Source organism: Harpia harpyja, chromosome 11 (genome assembly GCF_026419915.1).
Source record: "Harpia harpyja isolate bHarHar1 chromosome 11, bHarHar1 primary haplotype, whole genome shotgun sequence".
Taxonomy (NCBI): Eukaryota; Metazoa; Chordata; class Aves; order Accipitriformes; family Accipitridae; genus Harpia; species Harpia harpyja.
Window position 1 is genome coordinate 1,493,171 of NC_068950.1, and position 22,172 is coordinate 1,515,342.

At 69.2% G+C, this 22,172-nt stretch overlaps 3 protein-coding genes across 3 annotated transcripts; 1 reads left to right on the top strand and 2 right to left on the bottom strand.

Annotated features, from left to right (window-relative positions):
* Positions 1 to 1,388: 1,388 nt before the first annotated feature.
* On the bottom strand, positions 1,389 to 11,639 carry ANO8 (anoctamin 8). The gene is given in 19 exon segments (XM_052801989.1): positions 1,389 to 2,906; positions 3,025 to 3,135; positions 3,490 to 3,621; positions 3,702 to 3,893; positions 3,990 to 4,497; positions 4,499 to 4,662; positions 5,048 to 5,191; positions 5,454 to 5,528; positions 5,620 to 5,675; positions 5,769 to 5,895; positions 5,983 to 6,135; positions 6,334 to 6,495; positions 6,743 to 6,870; positions 6,952 to 7,068; positions 7,451 to 7,547; positions 7,843 to 7,981; positions 8,057 to 8,189; positions 8,359 to 8,469; positions 11,318 to 11,639. Coding segments are annotated over 19 exon segments (3,327 nt in total). The 5' UTR covers positions 11,418 to 11,639; the 3' UTR covers positions 1,389 to 2,228.
* Positions 11,640 to 14,013: 2,374 nt separating this feature from the next.
* GTPBP3 (GTP binding protein 3, mitochondrial) lies at positions 14,014 to 17,326 on the top strand. Its single transcript, XM_052802087.1, is given in 10 exon segments — positions 14,014 to 14,100; positions 14,768 to 15,003; positions 15,336 to 15,422; positions 15,542 to 15,744; positions 15,861 to 15,933; positions 16,026 to 16,169; positions 16,320 to 16,485; positions 16,597 to 16,707; positions 16,709 to 16,876; positions 16,979 to 17,326. Coding segments are annotated over 10 exon segments (1,458 nt in total). The 5' UTR covers positions 14,014 to 14,062; the 3' UTR covers positions 17,211 to 17,326.
* A 1,159-nt stretch (positions 17,327 to 18,485) lies between these two features.
* Positions 18,486 to 21,507, bottom strand: PLVAP (plasmalemma vesicle associated protein). The gene is made up of 6 exons (XM_052802088.1): positions 20,871 to 21,507; positions 20,384 to 20,474; positions 19,573 to 20,162; positions 19,094 to 19,217; positions 18,915 to 18,993; positions 18,486 to 18,802 (listed from the first exon to the last, which is right to left on the bottom strand). The coding sequence occupies exons 1-6, from the start codon at positions 21,345 to 21,347 to the stop codon at positions 18,796 to 18,798; spliced, it is 1,368 nt and encodes a 455-aa protein (XP_052658048.1). The 5' UTR covers positions 21,348 to 21,507; the 3' UTR covers positions 18,486 to 18,795.
* Positions 21,508 to 22,172: the final 665 nt, after the last annotated feature.

Here is a 22,172-nt window from a genome sequence, read left to right on the forward strand (position 1 = left end):
GTGGGGTGAGCTCTGGGCTCTGTAGAGCCCTGAGGGCCAGGCAGCTGTGCAGCAGGGGTGGGTGTTTTGGGTTACCTGGTACCCCCAGCCGGGCTGGGGTCTTTTTTCCTGCCATCACTTAACGTGCAGCTGCTCCTGCTCCAGTGCATGGCCGTGCTGGCCTCGCTGGGTTTCTGAGGGCCCCTGTGCCCCAGTTTCCCAGCACCACAGAGCACAGTGCTCCCTTTTCCCTGCCCTCGCCCCAGAAATCTCTCTCATCCTCTGATCCTCGCACCCAGGAGAGGTCATGGCTGGTGTGGGAGGGCGAGGGGGGACCACCGGCCCTGTGAGCCCCGGGGAGAGGGCTCTGCCCGACCTCCACGGCTGTCTGCAGGGAGCCAGCCCTGGCCCGTGCGGTCCCAGGGACAGCAAAGCTCAGGGCTGTCCCCGGTTGCTGCGGGGATCTTGTCCCCGGTGGTGGGGACGGTGCCCTTGGCCCCAGAGAGCATCTCCCTTCCTGCGCTGGACCGTCGGCAGCACCTCGGCTCCTGCGCTGGCAGCACAGGTGAGCGGAGCAGCAGATAAAGCCTTTGCCCTCTCCTGCCCTTATTGCTGTATAAAATGGCTTGATTCGAAGACCAAAAAAAAAAATATTACGTGATGTGTGGAAAGAGACAGGGGGGGAAAAATACAACCTGACGTTTTCTACAGCCCAGGCCTTGGGGAGAGAGGGGTGCGCAGACCCCGCGTGACCGCCCGGGCCTGGACCAGGCACAGTGATGGGGCGGCCGCCCGGGCGTCCCCCCGGCTCCCGGCAGCCCCCCGCCTCTCCCCTGCTTGCTTTGGAAATGGTTGGTGGCTGGTGGGCAGAGAGCAGAGCTGGTGGTGAGGGACAGGAGGGAGCTGGCAGGGCTGGATGTCCCCAGCCAGGTCACCTGTGGGCACCGTGTTGGGGTACCACCACCCTGTCCTGGCCCCTAAAGCGAAGCAGCACCGAGCAGAGCCACTGAAAAGCGAGGAGCAGCTGTGTTGCAGCCCCCTCCCTGCACAGCCAGAGCGAGGACGGCAGCTGTTAAAGCACTAAGACTAGACCCAGCGATGGCAAAACCTTCGCCCCGGCAGAAGCGAAGCTGCTCCCACCCCCCCACCCTGCCCTTGCGGAGACCTTGTGTTTCCCCCCCCACCCAGCCCCGCTCCTTCTCCCGGGCTCCGGCACGATCTCCGTCTGCGAGTGTCTTATTGCAAAATAATTCCACGAAATAAGAAAGTGGAGAGGGGAAGGGACTGTCCTGGCTCGCGTTGCAGTCGCTGGGGCTGCTGGCCGGGCTCTGCCAACCACGGCACCGGTGCCAGCTCTCGCCTCCGCTGCCTCGAGCCGTCAGACGAAGAAGGGGAGAGAGTCGCTTGCGTTGGGTTTTGTTTCAGTTTTAGTGCAAGAAATGCTGCCCATGCATGGGAATCCAGGTGGCTGGAGCTGGCCGCTCACCCCCCTCCCTCCCGGCTGTCCAGGCTTTGGGCAGGAAAATGTCCCGGTGCTGGGAAGGAATCCACGCAGAGGCTGCCGGGAGCGGGACGGAGCAGGGCACGGCCCCGGTGCCGGCGGGACCCTGGGCGATGGCTGTATGATGGCGGGGGCTGTAGGCACGGGTGAATCGGGCTCCTCTCGCCACTGCTCCTGCGAGCGCCGCAGTCTCGTCCCTCCACGATCAGAGACGTGGTGCTGAGCCTGGCGGGCTGGTCCTGGTGGATCTGGCAGCACCAAGCTCCCGTGTCTCCTCAGGCTGGACCGCGGCATCTCCCTGTGCCGACTCCTCAGGGTGGTGGGTGCGGGGCTGGCGGCCGGGACCCCGGGCTCACGGCGCGGAGCCAGACCGGGGCATCTCCCACCCATGAGCGTGCGGAGGAGCACAGGAGGGAAACCTGTCGGGATGCTCCGTCCGAAGCTGCGGCCAGACCGATGGCGCTTTGCTCAGGTGTCCTTGGTGCGGGATGCGGCCGGATCCCCGCCGGAGCCGGGGCCAGGGCGGCAGCGGGTCCCAGCGGAGGGTCTGGAGGGACACGAGGGGATGCGGCAGAGGGGGGACGGTGCAGAGCGAGGGGCCAGCGCTGGCACCCGGTGGGCTCAGCCCAGCCCTGTGCTCCCTGCAGCAAGGGACGGCGAGGGGAGGCGAGAGGGGTGACGATGTCCACGGCTGCCTGAAGAGGGGAGCGGGCAGCCCCGCTTGCTCCCGCTCCCCCAAAAGGTCCGGTTAGAGTTTATAGCCCCCGCTCTCCTCCTCCGCCCGGCTCTCCGGCTCCTCTCGGCCCCCCTCCTCCGGCACCCCATTGAGATGGGACTTGCTGGGGACCAGCCGCTCGCCCGTGTCCGCCGAGGGGCCGGGCCGGGGCTGGGGGGAGGCGGTGGCTGCGGTGCCGTTGCCCCCGGCCCCTTCGGACTTGCCGAAGTTGAAGAGCTTGCCGGGATTGAATGGCTTGGTGGGCGACTGGACCTTCTCAGTCCCCGCGTCCCGCTTAGTCTCGGGAGATTTCAGGAACTTGAAGCTGAGGAAGCCGGGGAGCTTGTTCTCACTGCCGGTGGGGGACTGGGGGGACCTGGCAGTGGCCGTGCTGCCAGCCCCGGTCCCCCCGGAGAGGAATTTGCCCTGCAAAGGGATGATCTGCTTCAGCTTCATCACGTTGTTAGTGGCCAAGAGGGAGCTGGGTCGCTTGGGCTTGTCGGAGCCGTGCGAGGTGCCCCCGGAGCCCTTCCCTTTGCTCTGGCTCTTCTCGTGGGCCGGGTCCTGCCCGGCGGCCTCGGGCTTGGCCTCGTCACGGCTGGACTCACGTTCCTTGCGGGCCTGGTACTCGGCGTGCCGCTGCCTCTCCTCCTCCTCCCGCTTGCGCCGCTGCTGCTGCTGGAAGTGGTGCTGCGCCTGCCGCTCGTGCTTCTGTCAAGGGGGAACACGTCAGCCCTGGGGACACCCTGGGAAGCCCACCCGCCCCAGGGATGGGGGGTCCCAGCTCCATGCTCAGCCCCAAGGAGGGTCCCGCCCCGGCATCACCTACCTTAAAGGCCTCGCGGCGCTGGTACTCCAGCTTGGCCATCTCCTCGGCCACCCAGGCAGGGATGTCGGGGATGGCCACTTGGATGATGTACTTCAGGAACAGGGCGAAGTGCTGCGGGGGGAACGTGGGTCTGGCTGAGCATCCCCACTCCAGCCCCGTGGGCACCGCTGTCCCCTCCCAAAATGCACCCTGCAAGGGATGGGGGGCCAGAGAGACCCTACAATAACAGCCTGGGGGATTCTGGGCCCCATTGCAGTGCCTGGCAGCACCCCACTACCTGCAGGGAGGTGCCTGGGGTTGCAGGGGAGGGTTTAGGGCTGGGACCCCATCCCTGGAGGGGAAGGTCTGCGGGACCCCTTGGCTGTCTGAGCCAAGGCAATGCCTCGTCACGTACCGGGAGACCCTACAATAACAAATAACCACGGAGCGGGCAGCGGGTGCAAGCGCCGGGCGCAAGCGCCGTACCTCCAGCACCACCACGGAGATGATGGCTCCCTCGGGGCTGAGCCAGGGGAAGAGGCGCTGGAGCTGCCCGCACTGGGCGATCAGGTAGCAGTTGACCACGATGGCCAGGACGCCCATGGCCTCCATCACCTTCTGCAAGAGCGAAGGTGCCGGGGATGAGTCCCCTGGCCAGCCGCGTGCCCCACCGTGCCCCCCCGCCACCCCCAACCCACCTGCCACTGCCCGATGCTCTCGACCCGCTGGCCGAAGGGACGCTGGAGCCCCGTGCACAGCTTGAAGGCGTCGCTCCGGATCTCGATGATGTTGTTCACCAGGGCGCACATGGCAGCCAGGGGAAAGGCGGAGGAGAAGAGCACCACGTAGCCGAACTGGATGAACATCTCCTGGTAGTCCTGGAAGGTGTCCTGGGGAGGAAGAGGAGGAGGAAGAACATGTTGCAATGGGGCTGGTGGGGGCTACACTGCACCCCACCGGGGCCGTGCCCTCCTGGGGCCGCTCACCTCGTACTTCTTCATGCAGCTTTCCACCTCCGCCTGCGTCAGCTGCGTGGAGTAGTCCTCCTCCGGCGGGTCAATCCACGACGCCCGGTTGCGCCTCCGCCCTTCCTCCTCACCATCCTCCTCCTCCCGATTCTCAGCCGCCCGCCTCCTCCGGCCGGCCCGTGGGACCACCGCCGGCTCCGCCGCCTTGACCGGGCTACCGGGGGGACCTTCGGCCTCCTCCTCATCCTCGCACAGCTCGAAGACGGACGCGGGGTCCATGCCCTTCTCCACCATGGTGGGGCTGCCCTCCTCAAGAAAGCTCTCGTCCTCGGGGCCCCCGGGCTCCCCGCCGCGCCGCTCTGCCTTCTCGATGAAGCTCACCTTCTTCAGCTTCAACCCGCAATCCAGGGCGCTCTCCTCCTCCGAATCCGACTCGCGCCGCTCTTCCTCCTCCTCCTCTTCCTCCGGCACCCCGCAACCCCCATTCAGACACTTCTTCTCCCCCCGTGACCCCTCGGGGGGGGCTGGGGGGGTGGCGGTGGGGGGCGAGCAGATGGAGGACGGCGTGGGCGAGCTGGCGGAGGCTGCAGAGGTTGAGGTCCCCCCGGCGCAGCCGGCGGTACAAGTGGGGCTGCGACACCTCCCTGACGTTCTGCAGGAACTGGCGGGTGATGAGCAGCGTGGCCAGCATCTGCGCGGGGACACGGGGCGCACGCTGTCACCCGGGGAGGGGGGCACAGCACCTGGGGCAGGGGGGGTGTTGTGTGTCCCTGCATCCCCATCGCCTGCCCCCCGCGGGGTCCCTGCTCCTCCCCGTGGCCGTGCTGGTGGAGCAGGACACCCAAGCCTGTTTTCCCCCCCCCCCCGCCTCCTGTGACCCCCCCCCCCCACATTGGCGACAAGTGATGGGATGGGACCTCAGCGGCACTGGAGTCGCATGTGCCAGCGCCAGCTGGAGCAGAGCCGGGGCTGGGGACACCCGTGTCCCTCCCGGGGGCAGCGGGGGTCCCGGGGTGGGGTGCAAGGGGTGGGGTGCGGGGAGATGCCCGGCCCCCCCCCCCCCTCCCTGCTCCTACTTTGGATACTCCCAGTCTCCAGCAAAAGCCCAGGAGGCCCTTAAAGAAGATGAGAGAGAGGTGGAGGTGGAGGAGGATGGAGGGAAGGAGAGCGTCTTTGAGCTGACGCACGAGGCTTTGGGAGAGAGAGAAGATGAGCAGGAGCTGTGGAAGGGACAGAAGAACAGACAGACAGACAGACAGAGAGAGACCGTGAGCAGGAGCAGGAGCTGGGGACCCGGCGCAGCCTCCGGCCGGGAGCACAGCAGCCAGGGACCGTGGCGGGGGCATGCGGGGACACCGGCCCCCCGGGAAGGCGCGGGGGGGGACGGTGGCAGGATTGGGTGGAGGACATCCATCTGTCTGTCCGGGCGATGCCAGGGGGGGGCTCAGGCTGGCCCCGCCGCCCCCGGGCACGGCCCCTTACCTCCTTCAGCCGCTCCATGTCTTTGAGGTAGAAACCGATGTAGAAAAGACTCAGGTATGAATTTACAAACTGAAACTGCGGGAGAGAGGGGGGTGAGCGCGGGGTGGCCGCCGGGACCCCCCCGGTCCCCTCTGTCCCCTCCTGGGGCCACCCGGCCCCTTCTCACCAGGACGATTTTGATGATGAGGTGTTTCTCGTAGGCACTCTGCAGGCGGTAGTTTTCTGCAAAGCAGAGGAAGGGGATTCAGGACGGGGCTCGGGGGGTCCCAGCACCCAGCCCTGCCGGGCGCACCCCCGGGTGCCACCCCCACGCACCCATGTCATTCAGCCAATACGCAATCTTCTTGTAAACCTCGTCGCAGGCGGTGACGATGATGGCCAGGACGATTTTGGGGAGGAAACGGATGATCCGGGGCAGCTCCTGGATGCTCAGCACAAACTCCTGTGGGGACGGGGACGGGGACGGGGACGGGGTCAGGGTCAGCACGGAGGGGGCTGGCAGCCCGGCGCGGGCAGGATGAGGACCCACCTGGAGCTGGAAGCAGCCCAGCATGAGGAGGAAGACGAGGGAGAGGCAGGCGAGGCAGACGGGGAGGCTGACCAGGCACTGGAAGAGCAAGCGCTTCCATGGTGGGTAGTAAAACTCCTCCGCGCTGGTCACGGGGCTGATTCTCTTAATGCCCTAACGGGGGGGGGTGGGGTGGGGGGGTGGGACATGGCAGCGTGTGACCCTCCCCACGGGATCCCTCCGTGACCCCAGCACTGGTGGGACCCAGCACAGACCCCCACGGGTGGCTCGTCAGGGTCAGGGAGGGGCTCAGCTGGACCCCAGCCCCAGGGACCCCCCCCAGGCATGGGAACCCACCCTGCCAGGGCTTACCCTGAACTGGGGCCGGGGCTCCTCGATGGACTCGGCCGGGGTGTCCAGCGTCCCCCACTTGTAGGCGAACTCGGCCCCGCGGCGTTTCCACTCCTCGAGGAAGAGGGTGGCCCAGATGACGTTGAAGATGGCGAAGACCACGCAGCAGATGTCCTGGCTGGTCTGCAGGACGGATGGCACCAACTGCACCGGGGTCGGTCCCCTCCTGTCCCTGACACCCCCCCCCCCGCAGCCCTGGGGAGCCGCACGGTGCTGCTCCAGCCCCAACACGGTGGGCTTGGGTGCCTCCCAGCTCAGCAATTGCAGTATTAAAGCATCACAGGGAAAGCCTGGAGCAAAAAGGGATGGACAACCCCCCCGCCATGGCCCCCAAATGCAGGGATTTACCCCATTTCCCCAGCCCTCTCACCTGGTCGCTCTCGGTGAAGGTGTAGAGGATGGAGCCGAAGACGGCAGGGTACACCATGGCCGAGGTGTAGAAGCCCAGCCAGGCGAAGTACATGGCGATTTTCACCCCAAAGTAGTCGCAGATCTCATCTGCGGGGGCCGAGGGCGGCGTGAGCGGGGCTGGGACCTCCCAGACCCCCCCCCCCCAATGCCACCCCCTCAACACCTTACCGAGCGGCTGGGCCTCGCAAACCGCCTGCACCCACGTCTTCATGAGCCGCTTGAGGATCCTCTGCTCGTGCAGCGGGAAGACCTGCTGGATGACGCCGCGGGCTGCCAGCTCCGGGACTGCACCGCGGGGCACGGGGTGAGGGACGGGCTGCGGGGACGCTGCCAGCCTGCCCCGGCCCCCCCCACGGGTGTCCCCAAACGGCCCTGGTGTGGCGGGGTTTGGGGCAGGGACAATGGGGAGGATGGATTTGGGGTGACCGTGGCACGTCGGGGCTCTGTGCCCATCCGCGGCACTGCCCGGCCACAGCACGGCACAGCCACCACGCACCCACCACCCTGCCCGGCACACGGCCCCGGGGATGGGGACCCACGGTGACAGGGGACCCTCGCCGGGCTTATGTCCCCCAGAGCCACCGTGGCACGGCATGGGCACAGGATGGGGCAGCGGGGGTGGCGGTGCCGTGCCGTGCCGTGCCGCGCCGTGCCGTGCCGTACTCACTGATGGGCTGCCCCTCGAGGAAGTGGATGTTGTGCAGCGACTCGCCCTGCTTGGCACGCAGGTTCTCCAGCCAGTACCTGATGATGTTTTGCCGTTCCTGCGGCACCGCAGTGGGGTTGAGCCCCGGGCAATGGTCCCACTGCCCGGTCCCCGGCCCCTCTCCTGCCACACCTGCGTCCCCAGCCCCTGCCACTGTCCTGTCCCCTCCTCAGATCTGCCTTGTCCCCAGTTTGGGGGATGGCTGGATTGATCCCCAGCTGAGCTGGGGCTCCCTGATCCCCTTCTTCTCCTGGGGAGGGGGAGAGGACATGCATTCCCTGCCCCGTGTCCCTGCCCTGCATGCCCACATCCCCGCATCCCCGCCCCATGTCCCTCGTCCCCCCGCATCCCACCTGAGAGGTGAAGAAGTAAAGCTCATTCTCAATGTTCTCGTAGATGTAATCCTCCTCGCAGGAGAAACTCCGCATGCCTCCGCCGAATTCGGCTTTCACCGGCTTTCGCAGCCCGATCTCATCGGCCCCGCGCAGCAAACTGCAGGGAGAGGGGACACAGCTGGGGACACAGCTGGGGACACGACGGGGACTGGGGATGCAGCCGGGACCCTACCTCTCATAGGTGGCGGTGACGAAGAAGGCGTAGACACGGGTATGCTTGTGGTGCCGGACCTGGACGATGAGCTCGGGGATGCCGAGGCGGATGTGGTTCAGGAGCCAGAGCAGCGTGTGGTCGTCGGTGGTGTCTGGACGGCACCGGTCAGCACGGTCCACGTCTCCCAGCACAGCCCATCTCGGTCCCCATCCCTCCCCACATCCCCCATCCCCGCCGCAGCTCCGTGCCGCCATCCCGGTGCTCCACACCGGCGCCGTCAGCCCTGGCCCCCACCCCGGGTACCCTGGGCATCTCCCTACCCGGGAAAGTCATGAGCACATCGCAGTTCTCCGTGGGCACCGTCTTCATCCAGGCCTTGTGGGACATGATGTAGCGCCCAGCCTGGAGCAGCCGCTTCCCGAAGAGCTTATCTGCCGAGGAGAGGGAGGGAGGGAGGGGGTGAGCAGCCGTGGGACCCCGTGGAACACCCCCCCCCCCCCCAGCCCTGGGAACTGGACCCCGAAGCACCGCCGACTCAGCTGCCGGCGCATGGGATGGGTGCGGGGAACCCCGGCATGTCCCCGGCGGTGGCTGTCCCCAGCAGTGGCCATGGCAGCAGGTCACGGCCCCGCTCGAGGTGACGTTGGCCCTGGCTCACGTTTCTCCTCCGGCAGCTCAGGGTGCCCCAAAAGGCCCCAACAGCTGCCGGGGAGGAGCCGGCAGCGTGTCCTGGCATCCCTGGGGTGCTGGCTGCCGCAGGATGCCCTGGGGTGCCCCCCTGCAGCCCCCCCCCCAAACCCCTCACCTCTGCCCGCAGCCCCTCGGCGGGGCCGGGATCCAGCAGGGCCGCGGCTCCGGGAGATGGGAAACCGCAGGAAAAATGGGGAGAGCGAAAAAGCAGCCGGTCTCCATGGAAACCCGGGGAGGCCCCGTACTGCCGTGGCGAGGCGGGATGGGGACGGTCCCCGGGGTCCCCTCATCACCCCCCGGTGGGAGCCGGTGCAGGGACACGGCCCCTGTCCTGCTGCAGGGTGCTCAGGCCGCGGGGACACGCTGTCCCCCGTGCCCAGCGTCCCCATCGTGCCTCCCGGGGTGGATGGGGACAAGGTGCATCCCAAAATGCTGCCTGGAGCTGGCAGGGAGGGCAGGATGAGGCTCCCTGATGGTGCTGGAGTGGGTCCCCCCACGGGACCCCACTTCTCCCTGCCCCACACCGGCAGCGCACCCAGCCACCTCCCTGCCTCAGTTTCCCCTCCTAAGCCAGGGCGGCAGAGCCAGGATGGGGTGGGTGGACCGATGCCCAGGGGACGTCATGGCCTCTCCGGCTGCCCCAGGGCTGGGAAGGTCCCGGGGCTCCGGAAACACTGCTCACACCTCACAACCAGACCTGCCAGCCCCGAAAAACAGGAAACGCCAAACCTGCTCCGGCAGCTCATCCCAGGGGATGCACCCCGGCTCCGGGCACCCCCAGACCCTCCTGGGCTGGGGGAGCGGAGCAGAGCCCCGCCACCAGCCGGGCTGAGACCCGACAAACTCATCGCCTGAGCCGCCGTCACCAAGGGGCCGTGGCGCCGGGCTCTGAAAGGCCGCCCTGTCCTGGCACCGTGGGCGAAAGCCGGGGACGGCGCCAGGCTGCCAGCCAGCCGCCCCCGAAGCGGGACCCATCCTGCACCCCAAGGCACGTCCCGCATCTCGGGCCCAGTGCTGCCGGGGCGCCGGGGCGGGTGCACGGTGCTGGCGGCGGTGACTCGGCCGCGCTCCCCGGGCAGCTCGCCGACGCCGGCGGGGTGAGCTCACCCACCCTGAATTATTTACACCCTGCCGGGAGCGGTGTAACCCAGCCGGCAGCACGGGCAGCGGGGTGGGGGCACGGCGGGGGCCCAGCCGGCGGGCACGGCCGGGCAGCGGCGGACGCAGCCGGCGAAGCCTGCACACGCGTGTGCGCCAGCGTGCAAAGCGGGGCAATGCTGGGTGGGCACCCGCCCCGAGGCCTCGGCTCCGGGTGCAGGAGGATTTTTCCTACCCAAGGTCACGGGAAAAGACGTGGCTGAGCCGCAGAGGGGTCCCCAATGCCGCTCCTGCCCCCCCAACCTTGGCTGGGCACGGGGGGGGGGCCGGATCCTGCCTTCACCCCGCTCCGGCCACAGGGTCCTTCTCGCCCCGCTGCCAGCGAGAGCGGCCCCCAGCCCCCTCCCGGCACCCGGTGCCATCACCAAACCTGCACGAGGGGTCCGCCGGTGGAGCGCCGGGATGGAACCCCGCAGCATCCCAGCCCACGCCCGAGCCCTTACGTCCCCCCCTTCCCCGCTCGTCCCCGCGGCCACCCGCTCCCCCCCGGCACGCCGAGGCCGTGCCGCTCACCTTGGCTCTCTGGGATAAGGTCACGGGAGCTGCAGCGTGCCGGGGACAGGCACGCCACTGCCCCGCCACCGAGCGGAGCCCGCGACCGCCGGGGAAGGAGGCATTCGGGGGGAGCGGCGATGCCGCCTGCCACGGGCGGCCGCGTCCCGGGGGGACACAAAGTGGGTCACCCTCCCGCAGGCAGGAGTCCTGCTCGGCCGCACGGCGGGCAGCAGGCCCTGCCTGCGCTGCCTCGTCCTGGGGACCCCAACCCGGCCATGGCCACGGCCACGGGGACGTCACCTGCCCCCGGGGCCACAGTGGGGGGACCCCAACCCCAGTTTGGGGACCCCAACACAAAGCTTCTGTCCTGCACCCGCTGCCCAGCTCTGTCCTGGGGGGGCAGGCAGCCGGTCTGGGGGGGGGGGGCATGGGCCTGTCCTGGGGGGGGCAAACGGACCTTTCCTGGGGGCTGCATGGCCCGGAGGTGACACGGGGGGGGTGCGTGGACCCGGTGCTGGGGAGGTCACCGCTACATCCTCCAGGACACAGACCTGTGCGTGGACCCCATCCTGGGGGGGGGAAGCACGGACCAGTCCCGGGGGGGGGCAGGCACAGCCCCGATCCCCTGGAGGACCACGGACCCCCCTGGGGCTGCAGGGATGGGACCCCCGGGGGGGGGCAAGGAGGGCACGGAGCTACCCTGGGGGGTGCACGGAGCCCTCGGGGGGGGGTGTGTGTGTATGTGCGTGCTCTCCCCCCCCCGGGGGCACGGCCCCCCCCACCCCGTCCCCGGGGAGCCGCATCCCGCCGACATCCGCATCGAGCCGCAGGGAGCTGCCCCCCCCCCACCTTCCCCCCCCCCCCAGCAGCCGCCGCCCGCAGCCCCGACCCGACCCCCCCGGCGGCGGGGATCGCTCCCGCCCGGTGCCGCCTTACCCAGGACGCCGGTGGGAGCCGCCGGTTCCGTTCTTTCCTCTCCAACCGGGACCCGCCGGGGCCGGTCGCCGTCCTGCGCTGTTACCGGCGGCTCGGGCATGGTGCGGAGCTCCGCGGCGGCTCGGCGGCGGGGATCGGTGCATGGGGCCGCCGGGGCTCCGGGCTCGGGGCCGGGACCGGGACCGGGACCGGGGCCGGTGCCGCCGCCGCCGCCGCCGCCGCCGGGCGGGAGGAGGGACAAAGGCGGCGGAGCGGAGCGCCGCGCTCCCGGCCCCTTTAATTGTCTGGTTGGCCGCCGTCTCCCCAGCGCCGGTCGCACCGGCCACGCGTGTCCGGCCGCGCCCCGTGGGGTGGTCCTGCGGGGAGGGGGGGGGGGGCACGGAGCATCTTGCCCCCGCGGGGCTGCGTGTCACCAGCATCCCCCCCCCCCGGGGCTGCCCCATGTCCCCCGCATTCCCCCCCCCCCCATCCCCCGTGTGTCTTCCCCCTCCGTGTCCCCCCCCCACCCGGCCCCGGCACGACGCCCAGCCCCGCGGGTCAGGCTGTTCCCTGGGGCGGGCCGGGGGGGGGGGTGGTTTTTTTTGGGGGGGGGCAGGCCGGTAACCCGACCGGGGCTGCACGCTGCCTCCCTGACCTTTCGGGAGCCCTCCTCTGCGCCCCCCCCCCTCCAGCCCGACCCCCCTCACTCGGGGGGGGGGACGACACCCCCATCCAGCCCCCTCCCCAGGACCGGAGGGTCTTGGGGCGCAGCGCACATTGGGGTGGGGATGGGGGGGTACCCCGGTGCCAGGTCCCTTTCGCCACCCCCCCAGCCCCCCCACCCCCAGCTCCGCGCACGCCCGCGGCTATTTTGGGGCAGGGGCTGGGTGCCAGCGATGGACGGTGCCACAAGGAGCCGTCCCCTCTGCTGGCATCTCTGCTTCGGCAGCTGGGGGGGGGGGGCTGGGGGGGGACACACACAGGCTGGCATATCTCCCAGGCCAGGCCTGGCCACTGTCCCTGCCTTGGCTGGGCACGGGTGGGGTGCTCCCCCCCCCCCCGCCCCGGCAGAGCCCGAACCCCCATGAGACCCTCCAGGGACCCCCATGGGTTGGGTCCAGCTGCTGGGTGGGGAGGAGAAGGCTGAGCCGCTCAGAGCTGGGGGGGTGAGGGGGGGGTCACAAGGAAAAGCTTCTGCACCCTAGGGTGGGGAGGGGGTCCGGGCTGGCCTGGTCACCCGGGGACTGACCCCGGTGCCTTGCAGGGGGGTGCCGGGCTGTGTGCGTGGGGTGCGTGCACCCCAGCACCCCAAAACCGCCCGGGGAGACCCCCCCCCAGCCCCAGAGCTGGGGCCGTTCCCTGCTGCAGCCCCTCCTCTGTGTTCCTGTCCCTTATCCCTGACCCACAGAGCATGGGGGGGGGGGGCAGCGGGTTTGGGGGTGTCCGCAGGGATTTAGCAGAGGAGGCAGCATTGAGGGGTGTCCAGCATCCCAGGGATTCCAGCATCCCTGCCTGCATCCCTGCCAGCATCCCGGCCATGCTGCTGCTCGCTCCTCCCTGCTCCGGCGCCTTTGTCTGCATGGCCACCCCCCGTGTGTGTCCCCCCCCGCCACCACCGCAGCGACCCGCAGCCCTCCCCAGGCTCTCAGCCGACCCCAACCCACTGCATACTGAGCCGAGATTTTGGGGGCCGTGGGGGGAGACCCCCCCAGAGCAGGGGGGACCCCATTGTCCTGCCTGCTCGTACCCCAACCCCTGTGCATCGGCTGGCTTGTATGTCCCCCCCCCAAAAAACCTTGGGCCCTGAGCAGGAGGGGATGGGATGGGGACAGGGATGGGGACCCCCAGCTCCGGGCAGGGATGGGGGGGCAAGATGGGGAGGGTTTGGGGGGGCAGGATGGGGAGCGGGTATGGTGCCGTGATGCTGCTCGGGGAAAATTTCTATGGTTCACGGAGCAGCGAGGCCGCGGGCGGCTGCGGGCCCCTCCCGGTGCACACGGGGGGGGGGGCAGCTTGTGGGAACCCCCAGGCCGCAGGTCAGGGGTCAGCCCTGGCCCCCGCTGGGGGGGTGAGACCCCCGGGATGTGGTGGGGGTTCCCTGGGGGAAGAGCAGCTCTGCTTTGGGTGGGTGCGGAGCCGGGGCTAAGTCATCTCGGGGTGTGGGGGTGCCCAGCGCAGGGACCCCCCCCAGGGTGAGCGGGGGACCCCAAAAATCCCAAATGCTCCTGGACAGCCTGTGTCGGAGGGGGGAGCAAGGGAACTCCCACCCCCGCGGGACGGGGACACCAGTGGGTGCAGAGGGGATGATAAGACAGGGACGGGGCAGGGGTGGGCTCTGCCATGGGGGGACACGGGTGCTGGCCCCCACCCCCCCGCCCCGGACACGGGGACCCCCCAGCTCAGGGTCCTGCGGTGCTGGGGGTTATTTTTAGGGTGCAGCCGGGGGGCGCGGGTGTCCGGCTCCCGCCCGGCCCCGCACCCGCAGGGTTGCACCACCGCAATACCTGGGGGAACCCCCCGGGGGGGGGGGGTAGGGAGGGAGCCCGGGGGGGGACACACGGGGACGGGGACACGGACCCCCACGATGGAGCCGGGCGGAAGCGCTCGGCTCCTACCGAGCTTCAAGCGCCGCGACGTCCCTCCTGGGGGACTGACCAATCAGAAACGGGATCTCCCCCATGAAGCCCGCCCCTCGTCGGAGCGCTGGCCAATCGACGCGCGAGGATGGGCGGGGCGAGGCGCCTAAGCTGAGGCCGCCGGGGGCTCATGGCGCTGCGGAGGGCGCTGAGCGCGGCGGGGCGCAGGTGGGAGCACCCAGGGGTGGGGGGTACCCCGGGGTGGGGGTACCCCGGCCTCTGGGGAGGGGGTGTACGGGAGGGGGTGCGCCTGGGGGTGGAGGTACCTTGGGGTAGCCGTGGTGCACGGGGAGGGGGAGCGCTTGGGGAGGGGGTGCACCCTTATTTTGGGGGGTGGGGGGGTGCAGAGGGAAAGGGGGGGGTGCACCTTGATGCCTTTGGGGGTGTGTGGGGTGGGGATGCACCCCAGAGGGGAGGGGGCGCGCATGGGGAGGGGGTGTGCAGGGAGGAGGGGGGCTGCACTTTCAGGAGTGGGGGGGGGGGGGGGATGCAGGGAGGAGGGGGGGGGCTGCGGGGGGGAGAGGGGTGCACCCCTGCACCCTGCCTGCCCGCCCTGGGCCTGGTGGGGTGCACGGGGAGGGGTGCAAGCTGGGGTGGGGGAGTGCAGAAAGAAGGGCTGCACCCCTGGCCCTTGAGGTGGGGGGGGGGGCACAGGCAGGAGGGGTCTGCACCCCAGAGCCCAGTGGGAGCCCCCTTGGGTCTGTGGGGTGCAGGGGGAGGGGTCCCGGGGGGGTAAATGGGGGGCTTGCAAATCCCTGCACCCTCTCTGGCCCATCTGGGGGGCGTGGAGAGGGGACCCCTGCACCCCTTCTCCGGGCTGCCTGCCCCCTCGCAGGTGGGCGCAGCGCCTGTGCACCGCGGCGTGGGGGGACACCATCTTCGCCGTCTCCTCGGGACACGGGCGCTGTGGGGTGGCCGTTATCCGTACCAGCGGACCGGGCAGCCGCGGGGCCCTGCAGAGCCTCACCGGGCGCCCCGAGCTGCCCCCACCCCGCGTCTTGGCCCTGCGACGCATCCGAGACCCCGCCACCGCCGAGCCCCTGGACCGCGGCCTCGTCGTCTGGTTCGCAGGTAGGGGTGACATCGTGGCTCGGTGCCCGGTGGGGGTCTTGGTTCCCCGGCACAGCCCCTCTCGGCTTCCCCGGCACCGTGAAGCCGGCTGGGTGCGGATGCCGGTGGGGATGGTCCTGGGTCGACGCTGGCCCCTGTGCCACCGATCGTATATAGCTGCAGTACAGCTGCTAGCAGGGGGTCTCTCCCGAACCCCCGCAAAAACCCCCTGGGGGTCAGAGGCATGCATGCTGCCACGGGAGGGGAAGGGATGGGGTACGCCGGATCCGGCCGGGGAGCAGCTCGCGGCGGTGGGATTGGTGCCCATCCAAGCCGTGCCCCCGGCTCTGCAGGTCCCCAGAGTTTCACCGGGGAGGACTGCGCCGAGCTGCACGTGCACGGCGGGCCGGCGGTGGTGAGCGGGGTGCTGCGGGCGCTGGGTGAGGCTCCCCCCGTTCCTCTCCCCCCCCCCCCCCCCCTCCCCTTGGCTCCTGCTCCCCGGGGTGCTACCGGAGGGTACCTCCAGCTCAGGGAAAGGGGCTCACCCCGGGGCTGGCAGGGCGCTTGCCCGGGTTGCGTCCCGCCGAGCCCGGGGAGTTCACGCGCCGAGCCTTCCGCCGCGGGAAGCTGGACCTGACGGCGGCCGAGGGGCTGGGGGACCTGATCCGGGCAGAGACGGAGGCCCAGCGGCGGCAGGCGCTGCGGCAGATGGAGGGCGAGCTGGGACGGCTCTACCAGCGCTGGAGCGAGACCCTCACCCAGGTAAGGGTTTGTGGGGGTGTGGGCTCGGATCCGGCCGCCTTGGGTCCTCCGCTGGTGCCTGGTGGCTTGGGGACACGGGGCTGGGCTGTCCCCACCGACCCCCCCGCACCGCCCAGGCTCTTGCCCACCTTGAAGCCTACATCGACTTCAGTGAAGATGACAACGTGGAGGAAGAGGTCTTGTCCCAAGGTGAGGGCTGGCAGGGTCGGGGGTGGGACTCAGACACCCTGTCCCTCCTGTCCCCCCACCACCACCGCGTGCCCCCCGCTCTCTCCCCGCAGTGGATGCCACCGTGCGGGAGCTGGAGCAGGAGATCGGTGCCCACCTGCGGGACGGGCGCCGCGGGGAGCTGCTCCGCGGTGGGGTTCACGCCGTCATCGCCGGCCCCCCCAACGTGGGCAAAAGCAGCCTGCTCAACCTGCTGTGTGAGTGGGGCGCAGGGGGGCTGCGCGCAGCCTGGATGAGGTTCCCCCTCCCCGGGGACGGCAGCCACCGTCCCCGATGCCAAAAGGGCGGGGGGGGGGGGGTCCCTGGCATCGTCCCCTGAGCCCCGTGTCGTGTTGTTTCCCCCCCAGGCCAGCGTCCGGCAGCCATCGTGTCGCCGGTGGCGGGGACGACGCGGGACGTGGTGGAGGTGGCGCTGAACGTCGGCGGTTACCCCTTGGTGCTGAGCGACACGGCCGGGCTCCGCGATGCCACCGACCCCGTCGAGCAGGAGGGGGTCAGCCGCGCACGAGACCGGTGAGGCTGGGGGAGGCCGGGCTGGGGGTACCCCCCACCACAGGGGCTGGGATGACTGGGAGGCGGCAGGATGCGGCCCCTTGCCTTACCCTGCCGCCCCCCGCCCCTCAGGCTGCGGCAAGCAGACCTGGTGCTGGCCGTGCTGGACGCCGCGGCGGTGCCCGCCGAGCCGGCCGGGCTGGGGGCTGCCGTGGGGTCCCTGCTGCCCCCCACTGCCCCCCCCCTGCATCCTGGTGCTCAACAAGGCCGACCTGCTGCAGGGGGGCGGGGGGACCCTACGCGACGCCTGCACCCAGGGACACCCTGTGCCCCCCGCCGCCCTCCTCTCCTGCAAGACGGGCGAGGGGCTCGACCACCTCCTGGAGCTGCTGGCGCGGCAGCTGGCGCGGCTGTGAGTGTGTGGGGGCACGGAGAAGGCGCGGGGACGTCGGCCACCCCGTCCCAGCTCGGAGGGGTGCTCCAGGCTGGTTTCTCCCTCCTCCCCGGCCCCCAGGTGCGGAGACCCCCTGGCAGGCTCGCCCAGCCTGACGCAGAGCCGGCACAGCCTCCACTTGGGCGACTGCGTGACGGCGCTGGCACGTTACAGCCGGGAACGCCGGCAGGACCTGGGGCTGGCGGCCGAGCAGCTGCGGTTGGCGCGGCGGCATCTGGGCCGGATCACCGGCCACGTGGGCGCCGAGGATGTCCTCGACATCATCTTCAGGGACTTCTGCGTTGGCAAGTGAGGGGTGCAGCGGGGTGGCGGGGGTCCCCCGGCTGCCGTGCCACCGGCGTTGAGAGGACTGCGAGCAGGGGAGCTTTTGGCTCCGTCCTGGTATTAAACCGTGGTGCCTTCGGCGGCTCTGGCGTCCTTCCCCCTCCCTGGTCCCCGGGGCTCGGCGTCCCCATGCCGGGCTGCGGTGTTTTCCTGGCCGGGGGGGAGCGTGTCCCGAGCCCCAGGCATGGAAAAAAACACTGGGAGAGGCCCCGTTTCCTGGCCAGGAGGACAAACAAGGAACTGGAGTGTCTGGAAGGGAAAAGCCACCCCGGGCTTCCCCCCTGGGGCATCCCCTCCCTGTGCTGTGGCGTGGGGGATGTGGGGCTCAGCATCCTGGTGGGTCTGTCCTGGCACCCCGAGTGCACCCCCAGCCCCGGTGGGGGTCTTGGGACCCCTGGGGCACAGCCCCAGTCTGGGGAGCCATGGGATTCCCCCCAGGTCTTGCACCCACTTGGCAGCTTTGGGCACTGCAACCCCAAAGGTGGGGACTCCCCAGGGACCACCCCCGCCCCCCAGTTGGTTCTCCCAGGCTCCGGAAGCGCCTGGTGCTCCGAGATTATTTATCACGGAGCTCCAGGAAATCCTCTGGCAGCGAGCGGGTCTCCCCGGTCCCACAGCCAGGCTGCGTGGGGGCAGCTGGGACAGTGGGGGAGTCCCTCTGTCACCCCCCCATCCCACCCCGGCACTGTGCTTTTCCAGGGGCTGGGAAGAGACCGGGTGGCATTCCCATCCTTGGGCAGCGGAGGGTGGCAGGAGCATGTGGCTGCCTGTATCCCGGGAGGGATGCAGCCTGGGGGACCCGAATGGCACTTGGGGGGGACCCATGTGGGATCTGGGGGTGCTGGATGGGGATGGGGATGTCCCGGGAGCACTATGTGCCGCCGATGGGGTGCTGGCAGGGGATGGCGTGCGGGCAGCCTGACAGGCAGGAAAAGCTCATTCAACAGGAAGGAGTGGGAAGCACGGCTATAAATCAGCAAGCGGCAGCTGGCGATTAATCACCGCACTCGGCGCGTCCTGTGCCCGCCGCTGCACCCCGGCCCCATGTCCCGGCGTGCGGAGGGGCCTCGGTGGCAGGATGCGACCGCCAGGGTCCGGCGGCCAAGGGCTTCCCGCTCGCTCGGCCTCGCACGCTTCCCACCCCCGAGGGGCGCGTGAAGCCGGGACGGGATGTTCCCGCTCCCCATCCCGGCCGTGGCCTCTGCATCCCCCCCGTAGGCATTTAGACACACATGCGGTGAGCTGTGTCGGTGCTCAGGGCCGGCTCTATTTACAGCTGCCGACCGCCCCGTCTCCAAGCATACGGGTACATGCGCAGGGGAGGCGAGCGCGTGGGAGAGGACGAACGTGGGGGCTCGGGGAAGGGGACAGGGGAGGGTGGCCCTGGCTCCTGCCATGCTGGTGGCCCCCCCACCCCACCCAGGGGCGGGGGGAGGATGGCAGTGGCGCCGGCCACTCGCTCCCGGTCGGGTTTTGCCATCCATGCCGTGGGAAGCACCTCCTGGGCTTGTCCTCGAGCCCCTCGCCGCCGTTTTCTGTACGCCGCTCGGCCGTTAGCCGCTGCGGAGAGGGCAGGATCAGGCCCCCAGCACCACTCGCCTCCAGTGCCCCCAGCCGCCTTCACCTCCCCGCCCCCCCAAAGCCCGCAGGCTCCCGCGCTGGCCCCCCTCACCTGGCGTTCTTCAGGGTGGACGTGTACTGCTCCACGATCTTCTGCACCGTCCGCTGGATCTCCTCCACGTTGATTTTGCCTGGTGGGACGGAGGAGCGGGCCCTGAGCTGGGCTGGGCACCGGTGGGGGGGGGATCAGTGGTCCCCAGCGAGTCCCCCACCCCCCTCCCCAGGACTCACCCATATTCCCGAAGATGCCCTGGTTCCTCAGAGCATCCGCGTAGGAGCCGGTGCTGGCAAAGGGTCCCGGCCGCCCGCTGCTGCCCAGCACCCGTGAGCCCGTGATGTCGAAGAAGGTGTCCATCTGCGGAGGAGAGCGGACGGTCGTGGTCAGCGCCGGCACCGCTGGCCCGCGCGGCACGGCACCTCTGGGCGAAGGGCGCCCGAGGGTGCTGCGGTGGCTTGTCCGTGCCTGGGGTGTACTCGCAGCCGTGCAGAAGCGTGTTTGCAAAAGAAAGTATGTGTTTGCGAAAGAAAGTATGTGTGTGCAAAAGTGCGCGTGCAAAAGAAAGTGCACGCGCAAAAGAAAACGCCCGTGCCGAGGTGCGTTTGCAGAAGGGCACGTGCAAAAGAAAAAGGTACGTGCCCAGCCTCGTGTGCTCCCGGCACGGCCACGGAGGGTGCCCAGGGATGTCCCCGTGTCCCGGCAGCTCCCTCACCTTGGAGCCCATGCAGATGTTGAGCTGGTCCTTGAGGTACCCAGCCTGCGCGGCGGCTTTGCTCTTCTCCTCCAGCTCCTTGCTGAGCTGCTCCTTCTCCACCAGCAGCTTCTTCTTTTCCTCCTGGTTGCCCTTGACCTGTTTCTCAGCATCCTGCAGCCGCTTGTCCAAGTCCTGCTTCTCCCTGGAGCAGTTGATGCGACACTGGAGCATGTTCATGTCACAGACGCTTTTCCCCATGTATTTGGTCTCCCGTTCTTGCTGCCAGAGGAAAAGCCCCTCCGTCTGCTGCGTCAACCAGGTGACCTGCTCGTTGACGTCGCTGCAGCTGTACGGGACGGCCAAGCCCTTGATGCGCTGGAAGAAGTAGTTCATGTCGGACCTCAAGGATCTGCACTCGTGCTTCAGCAGATCCAGGTTGGATTTGGCAGGCTCGCAGGCGATCCTGGTGTTGAGCAAGTCCCGCTGGCAGCTCTCCTGCTCCTGGGTGGCTTTGGTCAGCGTGGCACCTGCTTTGCGGCAGTTTTCCTCCAGCTCCTTCTTGGCCAGGGCTGTCTGGTCCAGCTGGTTCCGCAGCAGCGCCTTCTCGGCTGGAGGGAGGAGGGGGGGTCACAGGATTGGGGTGCATGGTTTCCTCACCACCACCACTAACTCCCACCCTACATCTTGGGGTGACACCCCTGCCTGGCCCGGGGAGGGGGCAGACCCCCTGCACAGCCTGCGGTGGGTCCCCAAGGGGTGCTGGGGGTCCCCAGGGGGCTGGGAGGGGGATGCCCAGGGTGGGGGGACAGCCCGGGGGGGGGTCCCTTACCACTGCAGCTGGCATTGATGACGCTGATGGTCATGTGGCACTCGTCCAGCTTTATCTTCTGGTAGAAGATGATCTTCATCATCTCCTGCAGCTGAGGTAAGGGGAGGAAGAGGAGGGGGGGTCAGAGCATCCCGCAAGGACACCCCCCCCCCCCAGCATCGCCTCGCTCCCCCCAGGAGGTGGTGAGAGCGCTGGGGGCTGGTGAGGGCAGGGGGTTGAGGAGGATGAGGAGGGGGGCTGTGAGAATGGAACCCCCTCGGCCAGTGGCTGCCTCTGGAATGCCAGGGCTGAGAGCCCCCCCGGGGCTGGGGGGGGCATGTCAGCATGGCCAGCAGGCTCTGCCCCCCCCATCCATCCCTGCTGAAGCTTGCGGGGCTGAAGCAAGGTCCCAGCTCCCCACAGCCCCCAGCACCCATGGGTGGGTTGCTGCCCCCAGTTCCCGGGGGGCTTTTCCTTCCTTCCCCGGGGAAGGGGGGGGGGGGCTCACCTTGGGGATGGGGTTGGGACCCTGGGTGCTATTGCACTTATCCAGGTCCCGTTGCACCTTCTGGGCGAGGACCTGCAGCCCTTGCTTCTCCTTGAGGGTGGCGTTGAGGGTGCGTGTCAGGTTCATGTTCCTCCCGCTGAGGGTGATGATCTTGTTGTAGCGATCCTGCAGCTGCTCCTCCAGCAGCCGAAGGTGCGTGTCGGTGCCCGCCTGCGCGTTGCCGTACACCATGAACAGCACCAGCCCCAGGATGATGAGGAATTGGATGAGGGAGGTGAAGAGAAAGATATACTTCACATAAAAACCACAGTCCCGCTTGGGCATCGCTTCCTTGGCTTCCAGACCAAACTTGGCCATGGCGTAGCTGCTCTTCTCCATCCCACCGATGCTCTGCGCACCCCACCCCGCGACAGCCCCTTTCAACGGGGCCGCGCCGGGGTGGAGCTCGCTCCCGCCGCCGTGTTTATATTGCTGCATTTAATATTTCCTTCTGCTGGGCTCCTTCCTGCCTCTCCGGATGCCTCAGACCTCCCGGGTTATCACGATGCAGCTTCTGTTTGCGGGAGGACTATTGTTCCCGATTGCTAACAGAGGGGGGTGAAGCGTGGGACCCTGCTCCCCCTCCCTGTGCCGGGGCTCAGCGCTCCCCCGGGACCGGCTCTCACCCCAAAATAGCCCCCGGCACGGCAGGCGCTGGGGATGCCCAGGGAACGAGTCCCCCGGGGCAGGCAGGGTGGGCTGTGGCTGCCCGCGCTCACTGGTGGGTGATGGAGGAGGATCCCACCGCCTGCACCGGGCACCCCGGGGGTGGTCCTGGCACCACGTCCTCGTGGTGGGATGGTGGCACGTGAGTCACCAGTGGACCCCGCTGCTCGCCGGGTTGGTGGCGCGCAGGGACTGATGCTCTACGTCTGCTCTCCTGCAGCTCGCAGGCAGGGGAAGGATGTGGCCAGGCCCTGGCTTGCAAGTAGGGTTGGCAGTGGGCTGGGGTGGGTGACGTGGGATGAAGCCACTGGTGGGAACCTGTGGCTGCAGCTCCCATGGGTGCTGTCACCCCACAGAGCCACCATCCTGCCACGGGGCCCGGGGAGCTGCTCCTGGTCTCTGTTCCCTGCCGGGGACATCTCTGCTGGGCAGAGAGCAGCCGGTGGAAGGGAGCAAGGGGCAAATCCAGACCTTTCTGTGCCCACCTGCGGCACTGCCACGTCCCCAGGGTGCCAAGGAAGCCCCGGCCGAGCACATGGAGCGGTGGAGGGGCTGACTGTGCCCGGGACACCCCCCAGCTCTGCAGGATGCCTAGCC

Coding starts and splice junctions, on each gene's coding strand:
- PLVAP (XM_052802088.1), bottom strand. CDS start 21,347: ATGCAGCAATATAAACACGGCGGCGGGAGCGAGCTCCACCCCGGCGCG. Junction 20,163..20,383: donor CATCAATGCCAGCTGCAGTG/GTAAGGGACCCC, acceptor TCCTCCCTCCAG/CCGAGAAGGCGCTGCTGCGG. Junction 18,994..19,093: donor GGGCATCTTCGGGAATATGG/GTGAGTCCTGGG, acceptor CCGTCCCACCAG/GCAAAATCAACGTGGAGGAG.